Source organism: Fringilla coelebs (genome assembly GCF_963513975.1).
Source record: "Fringilla coelebs genome assembly, chromosome: 3".
NCBI classification, from domain to species: domain Eukaryota; kingdom Metazoa; phylum Chordata; class Aves; order Passeriformes; family Fringillidae; genus Fringilla; species Fringilla coelebs.
The window spans coordinates 110,332,959-110,357,091 of NC_140030.1; the positions used below are offsets into that span (position 1 = coordinate 110,332,959).

The window sequence follows — 24,133 nt, forward strand, 5'->3', positions numbered from 1 at the left end:
TTAGGAATTTCAGCAGTAACCTTTGCACAGAAGGGCTGGTAATGCTAGCATGCAAGATAAACGTCATGAGTCTTTTCAGTTTTGTTGATTTTCTCCTGGTTTAGGACAGCTTTATCATTTCAAAACTCCCATAAAAGTGGTTTTCAAGCATGAACCCTACTATTATTCCTGGGATTATGAATTCATTGTAGTGACTCTGACTCCACTGCAGTGTTTACAGGAGCACAAAAACCAGCTGAAAATGTATCAGTCCTTGATTTCTGTCACAACCAGTCTGCTTACACCAACTGGAGACAAAAAACCAGCAAACCACATTTTACATACTGTCAAGTGCTCATTTACTGGAAAACTATTTGTTATCTTACAAAATGCATTATTGTGTACAATGTAACACTCCTCAGATGGCCCTTACCTAACACAGCCCACCGTCTCATTTTGTCACCAAACCACAGAAGGGTTGAAATTGTTAAAATGTCCTCAGCTGATTTATTCAAGCAGATCCCAATTCTGCTCTAGCTGTTCCCATTTTCCACTCACAACCTAACAAGTAATTTCCAAATCGTGGCTCTGGGCTCCTTTATTCCCAATTTACCCTACGGCTTTTCTAGTTTTAAAAATCTTTGCCCAGACATGAACATGAAATTGATCTCGAGGAATCTGCAGGTGGCAAAGCGGCTGAGGTGTGTTTAAACTACCTCCTCAAGAACCAGGACATCGAATTCTCGGATTTTAGACTGAAGAAAATCACAGAATCACAGAACCACAGAATGGTTTGGGTGGGAAAGGACCTTAAAGCTCATCCAGTTCCATCCCCCCTATGGGCAGGGACACCTCCCACTAGACCAGGCTGCTCCAAGTCGTGTCCAATCTGGCCTTGACGGAGACGCCGGTAAATCAAAAACCTGCTAGCCCTAGAATAACAATTCACCGACAGCCACTACAACGCGCAAAAATCCCGAGTCATTCAGCTGGAGAACCCCGCCCTCACGGCGACTCCTCCTCCCCGCCTCATGGCGACACCGCCTCCTCCCCTCACGGCAGCACCGCCTCACCCGCCATGGCAGCTCCTCCTCCTCCTCCCCCCCTTCATGGCGACCCCGCCTCACCCGTCACGGCAGCTGCTCCTCCTCCCCTCCTGGCGGCCCCACCTCTCTCGTCACGGCGGCTCTTCCTTTTTCCGTCACGGCGGCTCCTCCTTTTTCCGTCACGGCGGCTTCTCCTCCTCCCCTCACGGCTCCTCCTCCTCCCCTCACGGCGGCCACCGCGATGCACTGTGGGAGCCGCAGTTCCCGCCCACTCCTCCTGTGCCGGGACTACATCTCCCAGCAGGCATGCCCGCGGCCGCCGCTGGCGGGGCATGCCGGGAGCTGTAGTCCCAGGGCGCCGTACGCCCCGCCCCTGCGGCGCGCACGGAAACCCCGTGCGTGCGGGCGCGGCGCTCTCTCGGGCCGCCGCCGCCATTCCGCGAGCAGCGCGGGCAGCCCGCGCTCCGGTCCCGCCGTTCCCCCTGCCTGCCTCGCCATGCAGATCTTCGTGAAGACCCTCACGGGGAAAACTATCACCCTCGAGGTGAGCCTCCACCGCCGCGCCGCGCCGCCTACGCCTGCCGGTGCTCCGGAAGGCGGGGATGTGCCGGCAGGCAGCGGGATGCGCCGGGAGAGCCCGGCATGTGCGGGGAATCGCCGCCCTGCGCTGCCTCGGGCGGTTCCGACCGCGCGGTGGGGCCCGGAATGGCCGTGGCAGCACCGGGCCTGTGCCGGGAGCACCTCGTGGTTTTTCGGCCTTGCTGGGCTAATTAAAATGTGCAGCACCTTTTGATTCTGTTGTTCTGTTTCGTACTAGGTTGAACCTTCTGATACTATAGAAAATGTAAAAGCGAAGATCCAGGATAAGGAGGGTAAGTTCTAAAGGAACTTACTATATTATATATTGATATCAATCAGTATATTTTATATACATTATTCTGTTCTCTGCTTTTTTGGATTGATGTGTGTCTTACACAGATATAATTTCCTGCAGCAATCTTGATTTTATTACAGCATGCTGTAGCTCACGTCCCTCATTTATTCCTGATTTCTGTCACCATTAGGCATCCCTCCGGATCAGCAGCGGCTGATCTTCGCTGGGAAGCAGCTGGAGGATGGACGCACGCTGTCCGACTACAACATTCAGAAGGTGAGTAGGAAAGGCAGCGTGGAGCTGGCACGGGCAGAGCTGACTGACCTTTGCGGTTGAGATTGAGAAATTCAAGGGATTGGAGTAGTGTTGATGCTGGGAGCTTGGGATACCACCTTAACAGCAAATAACCCTTTTAGAGCTTTCCTATGTGCCTGGCACTTGAGATGTACTTTCTCTAGGTAGAAGGAAGAGGCCTGTTTAAATGCTGCAGTTGCCTTGAGAAAGCATTTTGAGTCTGTTTCATGTGCTTTGCAAACAGGAATCAACCCTTCACCTGGTGCTGAGACTTCGTGGTGGTGCTAAGAAAAGGAAGAAGAAGTCTTACACAACTCCCAAGAAGAACAAGCATAAGAGAAAGAAGGTTAAGCTTGCAGTGCTCAAGTACTACAAGGTAAGTAGAACTAATTTGGGGAAGAACTTGCTGGAAACTCAGCTCTCACCAGGGAGGGTGTGGAGCCTGTGACTGGTCTGCACAGATTCTGGTGTATTTTATATTTAAACTCCTTCTACTGGTAAATATCCCATGTGTTAAATAAAAGACACGTAACCTGTTGCAATTCTGACGTGTACCTGAAGAAGTTTGATGTAGTTGCTGTTACAGAAACTATTATGCCAAGGAAAAAATACTCAAAATGATTATTGTTGCTAAAAAGAGGAGAGTGTGTGTGAGCCATTGTCTGTTTGTCCTTCCCAGGTGGATGAGAATGGCAAGATCAGCCGCCTGCGCCGGGAGTGCCCCTCGGAGGAGTGTGGAGCTGGAGTCTTCATGGCCAGCCACTTTGACAGGCACTACTGTGGCAAGTGCTGCCTGACATACTGCTTCAATAAGCCAGAAGACAAGTAAATGTACCAGACAATAAAAATCTGAACTTCTGTATGGCTGAAGGGTTTCTTTCTGTGGCGCTGTGTTTCCTCTCTGCTGCTCAGTGAGAAAAATCTGGGGTGCTGCCAGCCAGCCAGGGTGAAATACTGAGTGGAAAGCTGAAGCAGCAGTTAGATTTAAAGAATATTGGGTATCAGTTGTAAAAGGAAGAAAACCAACACCCAAGCTAACCTTAAAAGTGTTTTCTTTAACATGAGACAGTTCTGATGTGGAAAAATGGCAACTTCAGAGGTCCACAGTGGGTCAGTGCTAGAGAGTGGGCTGACCAGGAGTCCTGGTGACAAAGTGCAGCCAACACACTGAAATACTGCACAGCAGGACTGGGTGGGGAGGGAGGAGATGGCTCAACTAGTTTGGAACCAAGATTGTCATCAGGAATATTTTACTGTGCTGGTTTTACATACTTGAAGCGCTTGGAGTTACTCCAGTAGTTTATCCCATGGTCCAGTGAGGGCAGCTGGTTGCTTGACATGATAGAAGAGCAGAACATTTCAGATATAAAATGTATCTGAAGTGCTCTGATGTAAAGAACAGCTCCTGTGCATCTCTGAAAGTTCATTTAATGTAAAGAGCTAAAGGCCAGCCAGGATCATCATCTATGTCCTTTAGTGTTCACATATTAAAATGTCTTTAAAATCCTGGGTCCCAGGAAGTTGTCTGTTGAACTTCTTTTTCTTCATAACAGATAATTTCATCTCCAATACTAAACTCCAGATTTTTGTCCAAACTCAATCCACAATCCATTCCTGTTTTTATTACCTGGACATCATCTTTATGGTGCTTCAGTGATGACAAACATCCTGCAAAAAGAAAATGCATGAAAGAGAGGCCACCAGCAGCAGAGCAGAGTGATTTGGTTTGCTCCTCCTGCAGGATGAATGTTTCACTTTGTGGCTCCACAGGGAAATGTAGGGATGGGGGATGCTTGTGGTTAATGGCAGTCAGACACCAGGTCCTTTTGGTGGGTAGAGCCTGTGATGCTCCTGCTCGCCTGCCAGAGTGGGTGGTTGGAAAAAGGTCTGGGAACAATCCACTGGCATTTGGTGGCTTTCCTCTCCATCCTGGACAGAATTCAGGATGTCTCTAGGATCCTTTGCACTGACTTCCCAGGGAACTGGCAATGTCTAAAAATACTAAGCACAAATCCACGTTCTGTGGCAATTCCACTCACCCTTCCAAATAACATCCCTGTTACGGATTAGCTTAAACTTCATTTTTCGGTCCAGCAGCCCCTTGTGCACTCTGCATCCAGCCACTGGAATTTTGTTTTTTCCTACTGTGACAGAGAAGGTGTCAAGAACAGAAGCTTCCCCTAAAATAAAAAAGTAAAGTTGAAGTCCACAGGAATAACAAACTGGCACGAGATAGAAGCAGGGTGCATTTTTCTAGGAGTGCAGAATTTGCCACATTTTGAGGCAAAAATCTATCAATGAAAACTCACCTACTGTAGTCTCCACCACAGCTGGGGGCAGCCTGCTGTTCAGCTCCTCCTTCAAGTCTTCTATAAGTTTGTAGATAATGTTGTGAAGTTTAATTTTTATTCCCTTTTTATCAGCCAGCTTTTTGATACTTTCATTGGCTTTCACACTGAATCCAAATATTACACCTGAAAAATGAAACAACTGTCAAGTGATGACTACAAGGGATGAGCCTTTGAACAGTTAAAGTGAAATTCTGCAGCACAGGGTACATTTTATTCCTGCTTCTCTTTCAAGGGGGGACCATTTGCCTCTCCAGCTATGGCTCATGGACTGCTACAAACCTATCAAAATAAATAGCCCCAAAAAGCCCACAGAAGGTCCCTGATGACAGAACTAGAGGTATCAAAGCAGAAAATAACACACAGAGCTCATGTAAAGGACACAGATCTATCTTTTTGGGCTGGAAAACCAACTAGGTTGTGCAAATAAAGCCAGAAGTGAATTCTAACTGATTCTTGCCCACCTGTGGCACGTGCAGTGACCTCACTCTCTGCAGCAGTGAGAATTATGGGGTATGAACAGCAACAACTGACTCAGTCCTAGATCCAGGTGTCTCCCTGAGCAAAGAGAAAATTATTTTCTAACCTGCTTTTCTAGCTTTGCCCTGTGTGAGCATCATAAAGCAACCAGAGTGAAGAGCCAGAGTTTAACCTTAACAACTGAATTTCTGGCAAGAGCTTTTGCAGAGTCCTTCCATTTCTGTGAGACTTTGAGCCTCCCCTTCTGCACTGGTCTGATGTTCAAGGAAACATTTTCAACATTCACAGAAATGTACCTTATTGATGCTGCTAATTATTATTGAGAAAACAAAACCTGGCAGAGGCATATGCATTTCAGTAAGTCAGTAATCTGAAAACTGTAAAATGATTTTGAGACACCCACCATTAAAGGCTTCAGCAAGGCTGATATCATTTTCACTGATATCTCCCATTCCAAAGTAGACAATATCTAGTTTGCATTCATCCTCACAATCATAGCTGTCCAGAATGTTCAGAATAGCTTCAACAGATCCATCCACATCACCTGCACGGATAAATGGAAGTATTGCTGGCTTTGTGTAAGTCAAAGACACAGAAATACAACTAATGGCAACTCCACACTGTGCAACAGAAAGGCTTCTGACATCTGTCACTATATTTTGAGTAATATGTTAAAACCCAACCAAAAAGCCTGTTAATTCCAAAACTAAACTGGATAAATACAGAAGGCCCAGAGGCTCTTCATCTGCTGTCACTGTCAGGTCAAGTTTACAGATTTTCAACTACAGTCACTGCTTGAGTATCACTAAATGAGGTTAAACCAAGTTCCTCCTATCCCACTTTAATACAACTGTTCTTCTGTTATTCTCCTCTATTTTGCTGATGCCAAACACTTACAGCTTGGGACTTTTTTAATATGTATGGGTTTTACTCAGGAGCCCCTGGGTAAGTGCATTGAGCATGTTAAGTTTTCCTGTTGCTCTGGCCCTGCTGGCAGCACATCCTCCTGACCAGTGGATGTTTTCTGATGCCCCTGCTCTTATGGGAGTTCAATAAGTTTCAAACTGATCGAACTTTTGATAACGGAAGCTGTGTTTAGTTTAGAGCTCTGTTTCAGACTGAGCATTTGAGAAGCACAGAACCAAAGGAGCAGCACACAGACAGGGACAGCACCTTTAACTATTAATGAGAGTGTGTTTTCATCCATCTCTGTTCTCTCCTTAGGCCTTGAGAACATCAGTTGCTTACTGGCCTTGTACAGCACTGCCTTCCTCTGTCTCCAGGTCAGGTGGGCCAGCTTCTGCTGCTGCTTCTCATATTCCAACCTGTGCTCCTTTTGCTTTGCTTCAATAACTTCCAGATCCTTCTTCATCTTCTCCTGTTGTTCAGCATAGGTCCTCCAAGCCACAACTTCCTGTGCCCTTTGCTGGGCAGGAAGACAGAAACAATACCTTTAAAGCACTGCTTCATAACTCTGCAATTTCATCCTTTCACATCCTCTCTACAGACTCACTCATTTTCCTTCACTTTTAACTATAGTTTTGCTGCACAGATGGCAGAGAAATGAGACAAGAGCTTTTCTTCCCTGAGCTACCACACAACTCAAGGCCTATTTTTATAGTATCTCTTCATTGCAGAAGAGAATTATTGTTCATTCTTTCATGTGGGGTTTTTCCAGCACTCACAACACCTATTTCAAGCTGTATTTTATGCATTTTCTTTTTGTCAGGCAAGAGTTATGTCTTTCTCAAATTAAAACACTGATCTCCTCAAGTACTGGATTGTTCCAGTGGAGATGAGGACAGTCCAGTAGGGGAAAGGCGGAAAAGGAAGAGGCAAAATGCAAACCCTCATTCCTCTTCCAGAGCACCTAGCTCAGGTCCCTTAATCCCCATGCTCGACCTTTCATGGGATTATGCAGGTGATTAAAAGCTCTCCCTTATTTTATTACTCAGCTCCTTCCCATCCTTGCAGCAGTGTGAGCTTTTCACTGAAGAGTTCTTTGTGTACCTCAGACTCTACTTCAAGGATTTCATCTCCTGCTGAAGGGCATTCCTTCCAGCCCATGATTTCCACAGGCATGCCTGGTGAGGCTGCATCCACAGCTTTGCCATTCTCATCGAACAGGAAACGCACTTTTGCCCAGGTCTTCCCTGCAACCAGAACACAGCCTTTCCTCAGAGTTCCTCTCTGGATGATGGCTGTGGTGAGTGGACTGGTGAAGAGCAGAGGAGAAAAATAACAGACAAAATTCAAGTGATGTTTCTCCCTGTCTTCACAGCCCATGTAGGCACAACACAACCAGAATGGATTTGTGATCCATCACAGGCAGAATATTCCTGTGATGATTTACTAGAGCACTCACCAAATGTTTCAGTGAGTCAAAAAGCCCCAAAATCTGTACTGTACTCTTCATTTCTGCAGATCAATCCAAAATCTGACATTTGTGAACTCAGCAACAGGATGATTTTACATATTAAGTGATCCAAAAAAACTCCAACCCCAAACAACAAATCCCAACAACCTTGTAGAATTCAGTTCATTTTTAAAGAAGGCAGAACACAGACCCTTGTTCACAGACCCTGCCAATGGACTAAGATACTTAAGGGTAGTATGTCATGTTACACAAAACTAGTCACAAATTTGTATGTATAGACTGTTAACTTCATCATTCCTACTTTTTAAAAGACATTTTAAAAACAACTTAAGTTCTACCATTTGAAACTACTTCCTGTTACAGGATTTTCATTTCAGGGATATGATGAATTTTGCCCCGTCGGTTTATAACCTCTTGTGTTACAGAGTAGTATTCCAAGGCTTTGGCTAGGAACACTGCAAAGGAAGTGCTCTGCCTTTACTTACTGAGGCACAGGTCCCCTGCCCAGCGTGTCTGTGCTGTCACCAAGTGCTTCCCTGAAGCTGCAGAGGTGGCACTTGACTCACCCTTTCCCTTTGTCCTTCCGAGACTCAATGATCGTCCCCTCCACCAGCCCCGTGGCATCTGCCTTCAGTTCCAACATCTCTGCCAGAGCAACAGTTGCCTCTGCCAAAACCATCAGGTTTTCCCCCTGCATAAAACCGCACAAAACCACACAGAATAAAGGAATTGCCCAAGCAAAGGGAGATCAGAAGTCCAACCCTTAGTGCCAAATTCCCCCACTGAAATGTGATGACACTCAACACCCAGGCAAGGCTTCCAGACATCAGACACAAATCTGCTGGACTGAATTATCAGTAGAAAAGGGGGCTATTATGGCCTGCTGGAAGTCTGAGCCTCAAAATACATTTCAGTGTGTTTCAAATAATTCTAACAAGAGCCAGTAGCACTGAGCTCATGGCAAGATATCAAATACCAGGAAAAGAAGCATTTTATTTTCCAGCTGCCAAAAAAAAAAGCATTTTTCTACACATATTAAGACACCCATGAACAGCATCATTTTTTTCTACCACAATCTTACCTTGAGGGCAGAAATATTTACAGCCTGAACATCACCTCCAAACTCTTCACACACCACATCATGAGCCAGCAATTCCTTCTTTACTCTTTCAGGATCAGCTTCAGGTTTGTCACATTTATTAATGGCCAGGATAAGAGGAACTAAAAAGAGAACACACAAACTCAGCACCAACCTAACCAAAACCTGATGCTACCACCACGGCTGCTAGAAAAGGTTAGAGCAAGTTATGGCCACTTAGAACAGATCACCTTACTCTTCCCTGAGCAACCATCAAGATCTGAGCTACCAGGAGGAAGCTGCAGGAGTTACCCATGTAGAGAAGGTAAAAAAAACCCAAACAATGAACCCCTGTCTTGTTAAATATTTGTATTTTAGGATCTTTTTGTATCACTGCAATATTCAGGACATTTTCAAACATCACAGGGGATGATGAATGGGACCAGGACAGTCACTTCCAGGTTCTGTGGATTCCAGTCCAAGGAGGCTTTTTTGAGAGGTAAAAGCAAGGTTCCCAAAGCCCCCCAGTCAGTACCTCCTGCATTTTTGGCGTGCTGGATGGACTCTATGGTTTGCTGCATCACTCCATCCTCTGCTGCCACCACCAGAATGACAATGTCGGTGACGTTGGTGCCTCTCGCCCGCATGGCTGAAAAGGCTGCGTGGCCAGGAGTGTCAAGGAAGGTGATCTTTTCCCCAGAAGGCATGTGCACTGTGAGCAAATGGTACAGCTTAACATCAGCATTTCAGCCAGCTTTAGCTGATGTGTCGTAGATCAAGCATCACCACTTTGAGGGCATTTTAATAATAATGACATGTTTCAGGCAGTCAGGTAATTGTTGGCGTGAAGGCCAATGGTGCTGTTAAATCCTCAGGAACTAGAAAGCGTCCTGGGATCTTCCATAACCCAAAACAGTCTAATGTGAACTTGTGCAGACAATTAATTTCAAAGCTCTATGTACATAGTTATGACAGGTATCAGCAACAGACATTTTATGTTATGGTTTCCTTTCTCACCATTTATGTGGCAACTTTTTTTCCCCAATGAACTGGCAGCAAGTCAGCCTGCTGTGTGAGATGGAGGGGAAATTGTGTTACAGCTGAGCAGGTGGACTTGGATCATACCAATAAAAGCTCCAATGTGTTGTGTGATGCCTCCTGCTTCCATCGCCGCCACCTGGGTTTTCCGCAGGCTGTCCAGCAGGGTTGTCTTGCCGTGATCCACGTGTCCCAGGATGGTGACAACTGGGGGCCGTGGGGTCAGTACAGCTGGGTCTGCAGGAGGTCTGTAATTGCAGCAAAAACAGGGCTTGTAAATGCCAAAAAAATTCACTGGGCCACGCCCACCACAGCACTCGATGCCACACAGTCAAAGCTGCCTCCTCCCCAAACAGCTGCAGAAAGGAATAAAAAGAGCCAAAAAGAGCAGCTCACAACTTGCCTCTTGACAGCATCTGTGTTTTTTCTATCCTTTTCCTCCTTCAGTTTTGCTGATTTATACTTCATTCCTGATTTTTGCACAATCATCTTGATGTGGTCTTCACTTAAGATGGAATCTGGTTCTACTGAATCAAGGTTAATGTTTGTGTACAGCAGCACTTCATAAATATGATCTGCAGCAAACATAAACACATTTAACAATTACATCCATAAAAACACGTGGGACAAAAAAACCCAACCCACTTCATCAGACTTTTCCATGATTTTCTTTGTGCTAATAAGTATTATTCACCAAGCAGTTTTCCTTTACTTAGATTTATCTAGAAGTTGCCATTAATCTACATACTTGCAGAGAAGAACTTTTTGCAGGTTTACTGAAAATTACTGCTCTGTTGGCTGCTAGAATCTTATTTTCCACTCAGATATTCATGGCTTACTTTTCCACTAACTCCAAAAGAGAAAACAACTAAAACTCATCTAAAGCAAACAGCAAAGGAGTGATTCAAGGAAGAAGGAAATTTGATAAACCTGATCACATGCTTTCTTTGGTTCTAGAAACAAAGAACATATCACAGCAGTCAAAAATTGTTATAGGGAGCAATTCCAGACAAGTCTTGTTACTTCCAGTGAATCAAAGGACTGTTCTAATGAAAGAGAAATTGCTCCTGAACCCAAGATTCCTACTCCTACCCTGGATTTTGGGCTGAAGCTCTTTAGCCTCAAGTTCTTAATTCACAGGGGTCCAGCTCTGACAAACCAGGGAGCAGCGTTTTCCTTCTGGAGTAACTTATCCCCTGGGAAGCACAGCCACTAGGAGCAGCCTGCATGGATCTGAGGCCTTTCTGCTGGACAGGACAGACAGACAGGACTTCTTCACATTTAAATGCCTGGCCTGGTCATTTGGATGGCCCAACATTTTTTCTCTTTAGTCTGCACTGTGTTTCCCAACATTTCCTTTGGGATGCATCCACAACCACTGAGGCCACTGAAGACACCTTTTCCTTTCCCACTGGTGGAAGGGAAGGGGTGTGAAAAATGCTGCTGTTTCTGACCCCAAAGCAGGCTCTCACCTATGTCTTTGCCCATAGCTTGTGCCAGTTCTTCCACAGTCATCTTCTGCCTTATCTCCACTTCACCTTTTGTCAGGGGAATCTTCTTTTTCTTCTTTTTTCTCTCCTACAAGGAATTAGACACATACACAGGAATACAAACTAAGAAATAACAAAAACAAAATTAAAAAGATAATGGTCTCAAACCATTTGAGGAAAACACATCTTCTTTTACTATAATACCAATTAATTACAATTAATGAATGAGTTAACACATCATAATGAACATTTCAAATGTATAGCCCACTACCCTTAATCTTTTTGCATTTTTAATTTTTCAGAACAAGGACAAAAGCTAATAAAACCATTTCCATTTTTGTTTGTAATAATTTCCTCCAGTGTCAGCAAAAATTCCTGATGCTACTGGTCTAAGTCAGTATTTGAGAGGGAATGGCAAAAAAATGATACATGAAGTACATTTTGTTTTATAGATTTATAACAACTTCTCTATATTCATTAATAAAGTGCTTATTTTCCTTTTTAATTAATATGTTCAAACTGAGCTCTTGTACTTCCCACACAAACCCAGGAATTACTGGATGTCCTTAATTACCTCCTTTGTGGTTAGATGTCTGCAGTGTGATAAGGCAGCACTGATTTTTCTGTGTTTTGGCCAGAGCTGTGGATGCAGAGGGAGGGAGCCCAGTGGATGTGCAGACAACTCCACAGGCTTCCATCGTGCTCCACACACTCTCCTGGAGGACAGGGCACGCAGCTGCTGGCAGGCACCACGGAGCTGCACCAGATTTTCAAACCTCAGCAGCAACCCTTGGTTCATTTCCCCACTGCAAACACAAAGCACACACTGAGGTCAGCCTAGAGGCTCGAAGATCCTCCTTCTCAGGACAAAATGTACAGGAACACGAGGCACAAATACTATGTTTCCAAACAGGCTTTTTAACGCTGGCAAAATTAAACTGTTTAGGAACTGTTCCAGTTTTTCCATTTCCTTCTGCACTTCACCTTCTTCAACTTCTCTATTGCAGACACATGGATCTACTAAGAGCCTACAGATCTTTCATCTTTCTCCACTGGTCTCTTATATAAACTATAATTCCCCCACTGCAGGTTCTTTGACATCTCCTACAAACACCTCACATTTGCACTCCTCACGCTATACTGACAGAATTACCCAACCTCTCTAAACCACCAAAACACACCTGCAAAGTGCCCTTTTCCTGAGCATTTTAAGACAAAAGCACCACTGAAAGACCACAGCACGGCAGTGACAGCAGTGCTGACGTGTGGTCAGAGACCTCCAGTGAGGCTAAGCCCTGGCTCAGCAATTAAGCTTCTGTCAGATCATCCCACATCTTGTTTTAACCATCTTAACTTTGGTTTGAGTCGTTTTGCCAATTATCCTGTACAACACCCTGAGCTTCTCCTGTTGCCCAGAGCTGCCTATTCTGCGCTGGCACAGGATCCCCTGGGGCTGCCTCATCCCTGGAAGCGTCCAAGGCCAGCTTGGACGGGGTTCCCTGGGATAGTGGAAGGTGTCCCTGCCCATGGCAGGGGTGGAGCAGGACGGAAGGTCCTTTCCAACCCAAACCCTTCTGTGATTCTGTCCTGCTCGGGGATGGACTCTCTGTTCCTTCCATGTCCGCACTCACAGGTGTCCTTGTGTCACCCTCCCTGCAGCTCCAAGGCAGGGAACGCTCTCGCTTCCTCCTGGAATGGCTGCGGGCCCTTTAAAACCTCCCCGGCACCCTGACTCCTGCAGCAAGCGAGCACTTGACAAACTTGACCAACCAAACCCAGGTGTTTTGGTGGGGTTTTTAACCCTAAAGAGAACCCTCAAGGGGCCGAATCGGTAAAGCCGAGGGAGCCGCGGAGCCGCCTCAAGACGCTGCGCACACACACACAAACAACACAAGGTCAAAGCGGCACCGGCCCAGCTCACAGCAGCGAAACCCACGCCAGGCTCTGCCTGCGGAAAACCCTTCCCGGCTCCCGGGGCGGAGGAGCGACATTCCCGCTGCTCTCCTGCCCATGGCTCCGCCTGGTAATACCTGTCAGCTGCAGCCCGCCCTCCCCGCGGCGGCAGCGCCTTTCTCCGAGCCCCCGGGTGGCGGCCTTGACAGCCCGAGGAATGAAGGAAGGAATGAGGGAAGAAAAGAGGGACGGGAAGGGAGGGAAAGAGGGGAAAGGGCTCCGCGTCCCCTCCGCGCCTCACGCCCGGCGCGCCGCTCTCTGCGCACGCGCCGCCAGGGGGAGCGAGGGACCCGCGCAGGCGCAGCTGCGCCCCCGGGGCTGCCCGGACGGGGGCGGGGCCTCGCCTCACGGGAGGCGGGAAATGCCCGCGGGGGAGGCGGGAAATGCCCTCAGGGGAGGCGGGAAATGCCCGCGGGGGAGGCGGGAAATGCCCTCAGGGGAGGCGGGAAATGCCCGCGGGGGAGGCGGGAAATGCCCTCAGGGGAGGCGGGACACGGACCCGTCACAGGACCGGGGTTTTCTGAGCTCACGCCCATTCCAGGGTTTCGAAATTTATTTTTTAAAAACATCTACTTGTCTATCTACACACTTAAATTTGTTTTACTCCTTCCTGCCGGGAGACAGCAGCTTCCTCTCTGCAAAGCCCTCCCCACCCACATGCAATCTAAAGCTTTAACGCGCCTGATTTTTAAGTCCTCTCTAATTTGGCGTCTCTAAAACAGCGCCACTTAATGGAGCAGAGAAAACCAAAATGTAAGATGAAGTTCTACGAGTGAAAAATCCTTAATGTTACCTGGCCGATGCTGGTTGTAAGACCCAGGGATAATCCCAGGGGCCTGCCCAGCACAGTGCTGCTGCTGTGGCCATCCCTGTCCGGACACTGCAAATCGTGTGTGACAAATAATGACCGTAATTTCCTTTACCTGTCTGAGCTGTGTCTTTCACGCTCTTTGCCCATAACGTAGGACCTGTGATAGCTCACAGCCGCGGTTTTCCACACGGTTGCAAGAGCCATAACTATGTGTTTTGCTGCCCTCAGTATCTTTCCTACAAGTATTTGCTCATTTATGATGCTGAGTGTTGAAAAAAAAAAAACATTCTGCATTTCAAAGGCGGGGTACTGACACCTTGGAATGCACAGGGCCCTTGAGCGCTTCTCCAGAGGTAAAATAATCTCAAAAATAAATCACAGTAGAAAAAAAAAATTAAATACCAAAAGGTGTGCAGAGCACATTAAAAGCAGTCAGTGCTCTAGCACAGAAGACATGCTGGGAAGCAAGGGCCGCTATGAGGGCAACACATCCTGGGACTGACCTGAAAAGTGTTTTAATGCAAAGATAGATTTAGCGTGTGAAACTCATCAATGAGTTTACTGCCAATCTGCTTTTTGAGTTGATCTTCCACTGGATGCTGCCTGGAAATCTTCCTGTGTGCTGCTGTAAGGCTCTGGGAATTAGCGTGGGATCATATTCCATCCACATATCTCTTCACCACAGAGTCATACTGTTTTAATTTAAAGCTTATTACTGACTGCCCGTTTTTCTAAAGGGTAAACTGGAAACAAATAATTATTGATGTCATAGGTCAGGGCGATAGTTTGGGTTATAGGAATATTTTCCAACTGTGTGGCCATTAATGTTTGGCTTGGTCCCTTAGTTTCAATTCCTGATTATTATTGGTTGATTTTTAAAAAATACAAATGATGCAGGTTTTGTTTATAGGGTGTATCTTGTATTTTGATTTTCTTTTCAGCTTTCATTTTTTTCGTAACTTTCTTATCTAGCAGCGTTTTCAGCAAAACAGTAGGTAAGGAGCACGCCAGAACCTGAAATTAGAGTAAGAACATGTATAAAAAAATTAACAGGTTAAACGGAGACAAATATCTGCTTGAAACCAACATTTAACCCAAACACAGTCCCCAGGGAATGTGCGCCGAAGCAACGCTGGGACGGGGACGTGTTATACCCACGGCCCGATCCGCAGGGCGTGCTCCTCAGCAAAGCCGAGCGCGGTTTCCCGGGATGTGCCCGCTCTTTGGGGCAGGCTCAGCTCAGCCGGGACATGTTATACCCACAGCCCGGTCCGCAGGGGGTGCTCCTCAGCGAAACCGAGCGCAGTTTCCCGGGATGTGCCCGCTCTTTGGGCAGGGCGCTGCCGGGGGCGGGGCGGGGCGCGATGGCGGCCGAGCTGCGGGAGGCGCTGGAGCGGCGGCTGCGGGACCTGGGCATCGCCACCGTCACCGCCGAGCACCCCCAGGTACGGCAGCCTCCTTCAAACCCCGGAATAAACCCCCGCCCTGCCCCCGCGGTTTTATCAGACGTATCAGTGTGGAAGTGCTCGCAGGGCCTGGCAGAATGTTTGGGGACGGTTTTGGTCGTTCTGACTCTGCCTCCGGATCCACCCCCTTTTCCCCCGTAGTCTGAGGAGAGGCTCGCCCGCTTCTTTTCCCTGAAGTCGGCGGCATCCAAGATGCTTTCCAAACTTCTACTCGCTCCCGGTTACACGCCACGTCATTCCAAGGGTGTGGAGCCGCACACGGGAGCGCTCCCAGCGCTGCCTTTAGTGCGAGACATTGCTGCACACACGAGACAGAAACGATTCTGAAAGTGTGCCGGAGCAGTTCGTCACATTTTATTCGTGTTCTGTTAAAATTCCTTCATAAAAGGGTACAGCTTTTAGGCCGAGTAGAACATTCAGCATTTTCTAAATACTTAACAAAAGATACCTGCCAGCACACGACTGGGAGTCTAATGGGATATAGAGTCTGACACCGCACTGCTGCTGTTTTCCAGGTGTTCACTGTCGAAGAAATGATGCCCCACGTCCAACACATGAAAGGAGGTCACAGTAAAAACCTGTTTCTTAAAGACAAAAAGAAGAAAGGGTTCTGGCTGGTGACTGTCCTGCACAACAGGCAGGTCAATCTGAACGAACTTGGTAAAAAACTGGGCATTGGAAGCGGAAACCTAAGATTTGCTGACGAGAACGCCATGCTGGAAAAGCTCAGAGTGGGTCAGGGCTGTGCCACGCCGCTCGCCCTCTTCTGTGACCAGGGAGATGTGAGGCTGGTGCTGGACGCTGCCCTGCTCCAAGGGGGCTATGAAAAGGTGTATTTTCATCCCATGACAAATTCTGCAACCATGGGCTTAAGCCCCGACGACTTCCTGAAGTTTGTGAGATCAACAGGTCACGACCCCATCATCGTACACTTTGATGAAGACATTAAGTAGAGGAAGTTCATTTTTCTACTACTACTGATAGATTTTTGTAGAGCAAAACTGGTGAAAAAAATCTCATTACAAATAAAACTTGAAAAAAATGGCTTACTCCTTTTTCATTTGTTTCAGCTATGTAAGTTTGTAGTGTATAATCTGGTGAGAAAAAATACTGCCTTTCAGTTATTAGAAGGTTAACAATGTTCTTAAAAAGACATTTTGCAATCTACCACTAAGTAGCTAGTAAGTAGAAAAGGCATTATTTAAATACTACTACAGTAAATAGATAAAACTAGAATTTCCCAGGCATGGGACTGGCCTTGAGGGTTTAAACTTGACATCACTAGGAAAGAACAAATTCCAAGTTGTAGGACACCTTTCAATAACACCAGAACAGAGTGACTGTCCCTGCACCCATTTATATCCTACTACACATTGCTTTCTTTTTATTCTTTTTACCTAAAAAAACAACTCACCTACACTGGAAATGCATTTGATTGTCATTTTTCAGTCATGGTGTGCTGAAGGCAGAAGCAGCAGAAACTCCCTCAAGTTCAGTAAACATCCCATGGCAATGAGCACCCCCCAAAACCCAAAGCCAGGGGAGGAGTGAGTGAGGGATGGAATCTGAGGGCGCTGGGGGTAAAGGCTTTTGGAAAAAGCAGCCAAGGAAAATGTCAGTACAAACAATGCCTCCAGGGCAAGAGCATCAGCACAGGCTGGGATGAACTGAAACCAAAACAACAGGAGCACGAATTAAAAATGCATAAAAGCATTTGTGATCTTGGGTGAATGAACAATTACTATTAACTGAGTAGGAAAAATCACCATCTACAGTAAGGCAAGTTCCTTCACTCACAGCCTTATGTTTCCTTCATCTGGAAGGATCTGGCACCTGTTCTTGGAGCTCTGAGCGACAGAATCCTTCACCATCCAGCAGTTTCAGTTCTCTACCTCTGACACAAACCAACCCCATCTATCCTGGGAGCCATGTCCAGTGGGAAAGAAGTGACCAAAAAATGCTGCAGCTGTAGGAAGAGTCACTAGGATGATGTCCAGATACATTTGATTTTATAGACTGAAGGGAACATCTGGTATTTAGGAATACTGGCTAGATAAATGAGCTCTGGATTCACAGATGCACCACTAAATTAGCTCCACATTGATACATTAGGACCTGTCTTTAAATGTAATATTTACCTTGCTCTCTCTCTGCCATTCACTCTCCCTCCCCCTTAACTTTTTTTTTGGTGGTACCCCAAAATCCCTTATCACTTAAAAAAAGACTATTAGATTTGACTTGCCAAGGTTTTTAAATCTGCAATGTTTTAAATGTGACAAATTGTCTGAAGGACGTGCACAATTCTGGAATCTGCACTGCCTAAAGTGTGACTAACTTCATCCTCAGAAGGGACCCTGAGACTCATCTCAGCAAAAATAACTACCAGCCTTCAAATCCTACATCTGGCAGATCTAGAATGATTTCTTTTTGTATTTACTAATGAAATCAGTGTATATATTTTTTAAATAATAGTATCAAAATAGTGTACAGTTAAAAGCTACCCAGCTCTACACAAATCACACAGAACAAACTACACATGGTCCAGAAAAATTCTGCTACAGTTTTATCAGTTTCCTTCCAGAAGAAATACTCACTGCACACATCACCACGACACCAATACCCTTCCAGTAACATCAGTTTCCAGAAAAAAGTGTGTATAAATATACACACACAAAATAAGAATAAAAATTATTTGGTTTGGCATTTTAATAACATCATTAATAAATGTATACAATGGCAAACATTAAAAAAATCAATATGCAAAGGAAATTACAGTTTTAAATAAGAGCTTTTTAAGTTCTGGTTCACACCTCGGTACATTCCTTTAAGGCAGTTTTATTAATATCAAAGCATTATTTACATATACATCATCAGCTACCCCTAAAAATCACACATGAGCTCCCTTTGTTAGGCTGCATCATGTCCTGGACAAAAATTTAGAAATAATGATAATAATAGGTGCTGGGAATGTTACTAAATCTTCAGAGACTATCAGAAAAGTGAATAGAACATACACATTGTATGGCATGAGAACCTCCTCTGTAACCTGGAACTGGCAGTGCTGGGTTTGGGATTCCTGGGGTACAAAGCTGCCACGTGCATCCCTGGCATTGGGAGCAGCAGGAACTGAGAAGCTGCTCCCAGGTTAAATTTGGTTTTTTATTTCCCTTTAAGGGCACAGACTGGGAAGGTTAAGAAAGGAAGAAGGAAAAGGGGAATTGGCAGAGCACAGAGAGCCACCTGACTGCTTGAATGCCAGGGAAGTTCTCTGCAAAGCAAAGCAAAGCAGGCAGCTTGAGAAGAGCTGAGCTGGTCAGTGGAGCGGGAGGGGATCCCTGTGTGATGGAAAGGACACATCCAGCTGTGCTGAGGGCACCTACACGTGCCCAGCAGTGCTCCACACACAGGAGTGTGTGCCAGAGTCACGGCAGTGACAGTGAGTGTCCCCAGACACAGCCACTCCGCTGGGATCCTGGCAGCATTTGGCACTGCAGTTTCAATCTCCTGGATCTGTAACAGTAACGTGACAAATAGTTCTGGCTGGGGGGTTTGAGCTGCATCAGTCCTCTGTCAGCAGAGCGAGGAGAACCCAGGCACAGGCCCTGAAATGAGCTTGAGCCCACTGTCATTCAGAATGAAGAGATTTTCCTGATCTTTATGGCCTCTGAATTTTCTGTCATACCCGTTATGCCCTTTTAGATCTTTTTAGCCCATTTTATCACAAAGAAAATTTCAGAAGAAACTCATTTTCAAGAAAACAAACAGAACATCTCCCCTTCTAAAGCTTATTGCCCATGCCTCTTTTTTCCCCTTTGTGAGAAGAATTCAAGCTTTTGGATCTGTTGAGCTGCCTTCAGCAGTGGGGCTCACCTTGTGAGGAAGCTGCAGGGGACATTATGCACCTGCCTGCTGGACACTTGGAGATGACACAGGGAACTCAGCCCTTTACAGGAGGAACAGGAATGTGCTTACTGGCTTTAATAAAATAGAACGACTCATTCTGGGTCTCAGTTCCCATCAACTTCCTCTGAGCTTGCTGCAAATCTTTCCAGACAAATATATGCGACCACCAAATGTACCAATAATGTTTGTTGACTTTAATATAAATCAATAATGAACAAAATGCATCTAGTAAAAGATAACCTTAGAGGGAACTGATTGTAAAATGCATATGATATTATTTACATTTCTTTTTGCCATCAAGAAACCTCCTATGCCACAATCAGCTCATGTCAAAAGACAAACAGTAAAAAAAAAAATTAGTCAATACACAAACATCGTAAGACAGTCTTATCCTGGAAATGGCATTTGTGGAAAACAGCCTTATATTAAAATAAAAATTATAGAAAAACCATACCCGACAATTTCCTGTCAGAAACATCTGAACATACATATGCAGAGTAACTCGGGAATGTGAAAAACACAAAGGACAAACAATGTCTCTATAATACCATTATCCCATGACTCCCACTTCTGTTAGTTACCAAGCTTTTCCATGGATGTAAACAAATTTTTCTCTTGCAGTATGCAACAAAAATCAGCATAAACTTTCTTAAGAGCAATTTCATGCAGATTATGCTAACCAAATAAGGCAGTGAAGTGCCAGTAGCTGTGAGGTTTTTGTATCTGTATATACAGTCCATTTCAACAAAATTCTACAGCATTTCCTTTAGATTTACAGACGTCAATAGAAACTGCTAGTTTTGGGGGTTTTTGGCTAATTATTAGCAGAAGCTTAAGCAAATCAGTGGCTAATTTCAAAAACAGAAGATGAAAGAAGTTTTGTTTTGTTTTTTTTTTTTCCCCTGGAGTAATTCTTGAGACCTTAAAATCCTTGGTCCTTAGGGAGATGAGAACTGTCCTTTATTCAGTAGATCTTAACAGTGCAATGTGCAATAATTCCTAAGACCATCTACACATTTTCGGCAGTAGACTCCAGTAGAGCTCCTTGATTCAAGGAAGGAAGGTAGGTAGGTAGGTTTTTATTTCTTGCCTGCTCTAGTCACGAAGAATGTAAAAAATTCCCTTAATTTTTATTAATTGATTCCTACAGTCGCTGTCTTGTTACTTCAGATATAAAGGCTTCACACTGAGATACTGAAGGACACTTTTCTCTCTGTGTTCAGTCAAAAGGCAGAAAGAGAAAAGAGTGTAAGAAAAAGCTTCAAGTGTAGAGGCACAACACACAGAGTTCAGTCACTAACAGCACTAACAGCATGCACCAAAGGGGCTCAGGGAAGTCAAGAAGAGGACAGAACACCAAAACCAAGCTTTATAAAAAGACAAGATTCCGTGGGGTACTGAATACTCGCAGTTTTGTTCAACTGCTCTTTCAGATTTACCTGTCCCTGTCTAAAAAAACTGACTACAGTATTATTTCTTAATGGGATTTCTTTGAACTTTCTTCTTCAGGAGATTGGAAAAATAAAAATAAACATCATTTTTACAGGCAAAAGGCTGAGCAGGATGAGGTTCCCTGCCTCTGGAAGAAGCTCTGGAGAGCCACCGGCCCCGGGCTAACAAGTGAGTGCGAGAGAAGCCAGGGAAGCAAGCAGGATTTACATCTGGTTAATGCAATGTGCTCTGGGGCTGAGATGGAATGCTGTTAGTTTGTTGTAAATGAAATTCATCTCATTTACAGGTTGGGCAGGAAACTCACCACTTGGCCCACAGCTCAGGTAGTGGGTAATAGAATTAGGAGCTTTGTTGCTCCCTAGACCTGCTTTTTGAATTTCTGCTTTCTGGGATAGCTTCCACATCTGCAGAGAAAAGCATTTCAGGTTATTCATTGTGTTTATCAGGACATGGAAAAAACCCCTCATGCATTAAAACACATTCTACTCATTAGGAGAGCAAAAGGATACATAAACACTTTCTGGTTGTTTTTAGGAGGAAAGGACAGAGGAGAGGGACAGAAGAAACTCACTGCAAGTGCCTGCTCATCTACACTCACTGACATTCATCTCAGCATTTACAGCAGCCAGGTGTTACTCCTAAAGCCACGGTCAGATACATGTCACCTTCAGCTACACCAACCCTACATTTCTGCATGAATGGAAATAAAAAGCAATAATGAGGTGCAATCACAGCTGACTAGCCCTAGCAGAGAACTTCTTTCATTGTGTTTTGACCTGCTGCACACCGACAGGAACGTTCACATTCAGCTCCACAAAGCACAAAACCTTCTTTGCATGCAACAGCATGAACATGCAAAATGCAGCATCTGAATTCCCCAGTCACTGAAAGCAAAGCATCAAGCAAACCCTGAGCCAGGCAAACCTCAACTGGGAGCAAACGGCCAAGCCTGAACAACAAAACCTTTCTGGGCAGCAGCCACATATTTAGTGTTTATCAGTATCATGCAGCCCTAATTTAGCACTGCCCAAGGCAGCAGGAACCAAGGAATGAGCAAGGGCTCCATCCTGCCATGCACATGTGGCTGAGGAGCAGCAGGGATGGGGAATGGAAGGAACTCCATGGAACCTTCCACTACTTGAACACAGACAGACATCCACGAACATCCGAAAAGTGAAGGAAAAAAAAGATTCTTCTGTCCATGACAACATATTCTTTTTTTTCAATTGTAACAAATAAATGTTGATAAGACATTATTCAGAGCCACTGAACACTCTCTTGCAGAACATTCTGCTGCTGCTGAACTCAGTGGAACAAAACAAGTTATTCTCAGAATTGAAATGCAATTCCTTGCAAATTTATAAACCAGGGCAGAGTGGCTTGAGCTGAACAAGCTTAGTGTCCAACTCCAGCAGACTGGAGACACTGGTGCTCCAGGATATTCATGCTTGGCAATTCCAAAGCCCTTGGCGTTTAAGAGGGAAGCTGAGGACAATACTGGAAGTTTTTGTAGGTGTGACTGTCTAAGAACCTAACCAAGAGGAGGAGGAGGCAACACCACACCTGAGACTTCTGCAGCCAGAGTTGATCTAAAGCAGCCACACACCTTGTTCTGATCAGGGGCTCTGCTGGGCACAGGGAAGAAGAGCCAGGCCTTGGCAGCTCAGCATGAGTTTGTATTAAGGGCTCTCAGAGCTAGGATTGTAATTCTTTAAACAACTTGCAAAATGCCTTGTGCACACATTGCTTGGGATGCTGGTGCTCTTCACCTCCAACCTAATCCCCACACAACTACAGATGAGCTGGAGAGAAGTCAAATGGCACAACCCAAGACTACAACACTGGTCTTGCTCTGTGACAGTAAACGTGTGAAATTGATTTTATAGAGCTCAGATATCTCATCCTTTTGCTGCTGAGATAGTGCAGAGGGAACACAGCAATAATGGACTGTGCCTAGTCCTGGGAGAAGTGAAAGAACTGTCAGCCCAATAACAATGAGTGGTACAGACCTGAGGGAAGGACTGTGTCACATCCTCAAATAGTCATTTTATTCTCCACAGACATTCATATCCTGCCCTTGCTCCTGAAGAGCAGGGCTTCCCATCCCATATAAAACAGAGTCCTTCCAGACTCCCACATGGGATAGCTGCTGCTCTTCCTTGGGGAGCTATGGATTCACTGCCCCTCACTAATTAGGCACTGAGGAATTAGAAGTTCAGTCCACACAGTGGTTCTGTGACTGCCACACAACTGTTGGCAGAATAAATGCATTTGTACAAAACAGAATGTGACGCTTGTTGTTTTTCAATATATATATTTTCAATTTTAATTATTTTTCCTCTAGCTATACTGTCATTCAAATTTTTTATAATGTATTTTAGCTCCCACAACTGCCATAACCAATGTCCTCTTGCAAAGAAGTGCTCATGCCCAAAGCCTAGTGTAATTATAGCTTAAATCTGATACAAATTTTAACTCTCTTTGAATTTACCATTGAGAAGTTTCAAGCATGTGCAGAGATAGTGGCACATGACTAATTACTTTTCAACATTTCTTTTTAGCTGCTCATTTAAGAAGTTATTTGCTGAAGTATTCATATCCTCCCATAACCTTGCAAGCAACTTTATTTTTTCTTTTATTTAGCTGCATTAATTTAATATTTTCTGTTATTTTTTTACACCCTTTGTTTTTTATTACATCAGTGGTACTTCCATTGACAAGAAAAAATGAATTTCCACCATACTCAAGACAGTTTTTTATTCCTATGCATCACAAGGAGCCTGTTATTTGACCCCTGATAAAACCAAACACTTCACCACAGTTGTACCCATGACTGGAAAGACAAAGCAGACCAAAGGGAAAAGGTGGAAAAGGTCATTTTTTCATGACAAGTGCTGTGTATCACGCAACTATTTATCACCTCTTTGTAAGAATTATCATTTCTGTTTGGGATTATGAATGGTCTATGTGTTTATTACTCAGTATGGACAGTAATTAATATTTACTGTGCAAACTAGAGGCACTGAATTATTTGCATTACTGGGTACTTGTTCCTCGTGCATTTATGCCATGACACAGCATAAATGAAAAGGGTAAGAAGACACTGAGTTATCTCCAAATGCTTCTTACCATTAGTACCTCATTTTTGAAAGAAGAGGGAAAAAAAAAGTTTTTTTCCCTCCAGGTAGATATTCAGGGTATTACTGATAGCCCTGAGAGCTCGAGCTCCACTGCCAGTGCTGTCCTTGTCCCAGGAATGCTGCTCCCTGCGCCGTTCCAGACATGCGCTCGCTTTAACATGCAGCAGTAACCAACAGGAAAACACCAAAATATTTGCAATGCGTGACAAATAAAAATAGAGCTTGTATTATAAAGGCATGCAAAATATACACAGTGCAATTAATGTTTCATGCAGACTTTGGTGGGGTTACAATTCCACATTCAAACATGCCACAGGTCCACAGCCGCCGTCCGCAGGGAACAACCACCCCGCGGATAAACCAGGAATGATTCCTTCATTGGAGGGAAGCTTCCTCTGTCATCC

General features: G+C 45.0%; 3 protein-coding genes across 3 annotated transcripts; 2 read left to right on the forward strand and 1 right to left on the reverse strand.

Annotated features, from left to right (window-relative positions):
* The first annotated feature begins 1,416 nt into the window (after nt 1–1,416).
* Nucleotides 1,417–3,051, forward strand: RPS27A (ribosomal protein S27a). Its single transcript, XM_084203554.1, has 5 exons — nt 1,417–1,569; nt 1,843–1,897; nt 2,090–2,175; nt 2,438–2,569; nt 2,873–3,051. The coding sequence occupies exons 1-5, from the start codon at nt 1,522–1,524 to the stop codon at nt 3,020–3,022; spliced, it is 471 nt and encodes a 156-aa protein (XP_084059680.1). The 5' UTR covers nt 1,417–1,521; the 3' UTR covers nt 3,023–3,051.
* Nucleotides 3,052–3,279: 228 nt separating this feature from the next.
* Nucleotides 3,280–13,228, reverse strand: MTIF2 (mitochondrial translational initiation factor 2). Its single transcript, XM_084202349.1, has 14 exons — nt 13,035–13,228; nt 11,579–11,810; nt 10,987–11,092; nt 9,918–10,089; nt 9,602–9,762; nt 9,012–9,188; nt 8,480–8,619; nt 7,965–8,089; nt 7,032–7,236; nt 6,195–6,447; nt 5,425–5,565; nt 4,503–4,667; nt 4,233–4,373; nt 3,280–3,861 (listed from the first exon to the last, which is right to left on the reverse strand). Exons 2-14 carry the CDS (start codon nt 11,801–11,803, stop codon nt 3,692–3,694), a joined length of 2,181 nt encoding a protein of 726 aa, XP_084058475.1. The 5' UTR covers nt 11,804–11,810; nt 13,035–13,228; the 3' UTR covers nt 3,280–3,691.
* Nucleotides 13,229–15,108: 1,880 nt separating this feature from the next.
* LOC311151533 (prolyl-tRNA synthetase associated domain-containing protein 1-like) lies at nt 15,109–16,241 on the forward strand. The gene is made up of 2 exons (XM_084202041.1): nt 15,109–15,213; nt 15,750–16,241. Exons 1-2 carry the CDS (start codon nt 15,133–15,135, stop codon nt 16,185–16,187), a joined length of 519 nt encoding a protein of 172 aa, XP_084058167.1. The 5' UTR covers nt 15,109–15,132; the 3' UTR covers nt 16,188–16,241.
* The last annotated feature ends 7,892 nt before the right edge of the window (nt 16,242–24,133 follow it).

What these genes read in the sequence shown, in the direction of transcription:
- RPS27A (XM_084203554.1), top strand. Translation starts at nt 1,522, where the DNA reads ATGCAGATCTTCGTGAAGACCCTCACGGGGAAAACTATCACCCTCGAG. An exon ending in GGAAAACTATCACCCTCGAG is followed by an intron (nt 1,570 to 1,842) that starts GTGAGCCTCCAC and finishes GTTTCGTACTAG; the next exon opens with GTTGAACCTTCTGATACTAT. An exon ending in GAAGATCCAGGATAAGGAGG is followed by an intron (nt 1,898 to 2,089) that starts GTAAGTTCTAAA and finishes TGTCACCATTAG; the next exon opens with GCATCCCTCCGGATCAGCAG.
- MTIF2 (XM_084202349.1), bottom strand. Translation starts at nt 11,803, where the DNA reads ATGAACCAAGGGTTGCTGCTGAGGTTTGAAAATCTGGTGCAGCTCCGT. An exon ending in AACACAGATGCTGTCAAGAG is followed by an intron (nt 9,763 to 9,917) that starts GCAAGTTGTGAG and finishes CTGCAATTACAG; the next exon opens with ACCTCCTGCAGACCCAGCTG. An exon ending in CGGAAGGACAAAGGGAAAGG is followed by an intron (nt 7,237 to 7,964) that starts GTGAGTCAAGTG and finishes GCTCTTCACCAG; the next exon opens with TCCACTCACCACAGCCATCA.
- LOC311151533 (XM_084202041.1), top strand. Translation starts at nt 15,133, where the DNA reads ATGGCGGCCGAGCTGCGGGAGGCGCTGGAGCGGCGGCTGCGGGACCTG. An exon ending in TCACCGCCGAGCACCCCCAG is followed by an intron (nt 15,214 to 15,749) that starts GTACGGCAGCCT and finishes GCTGTTTTCCAG; the next exon opens with GTGTTCACTGTCGAAGAAAT.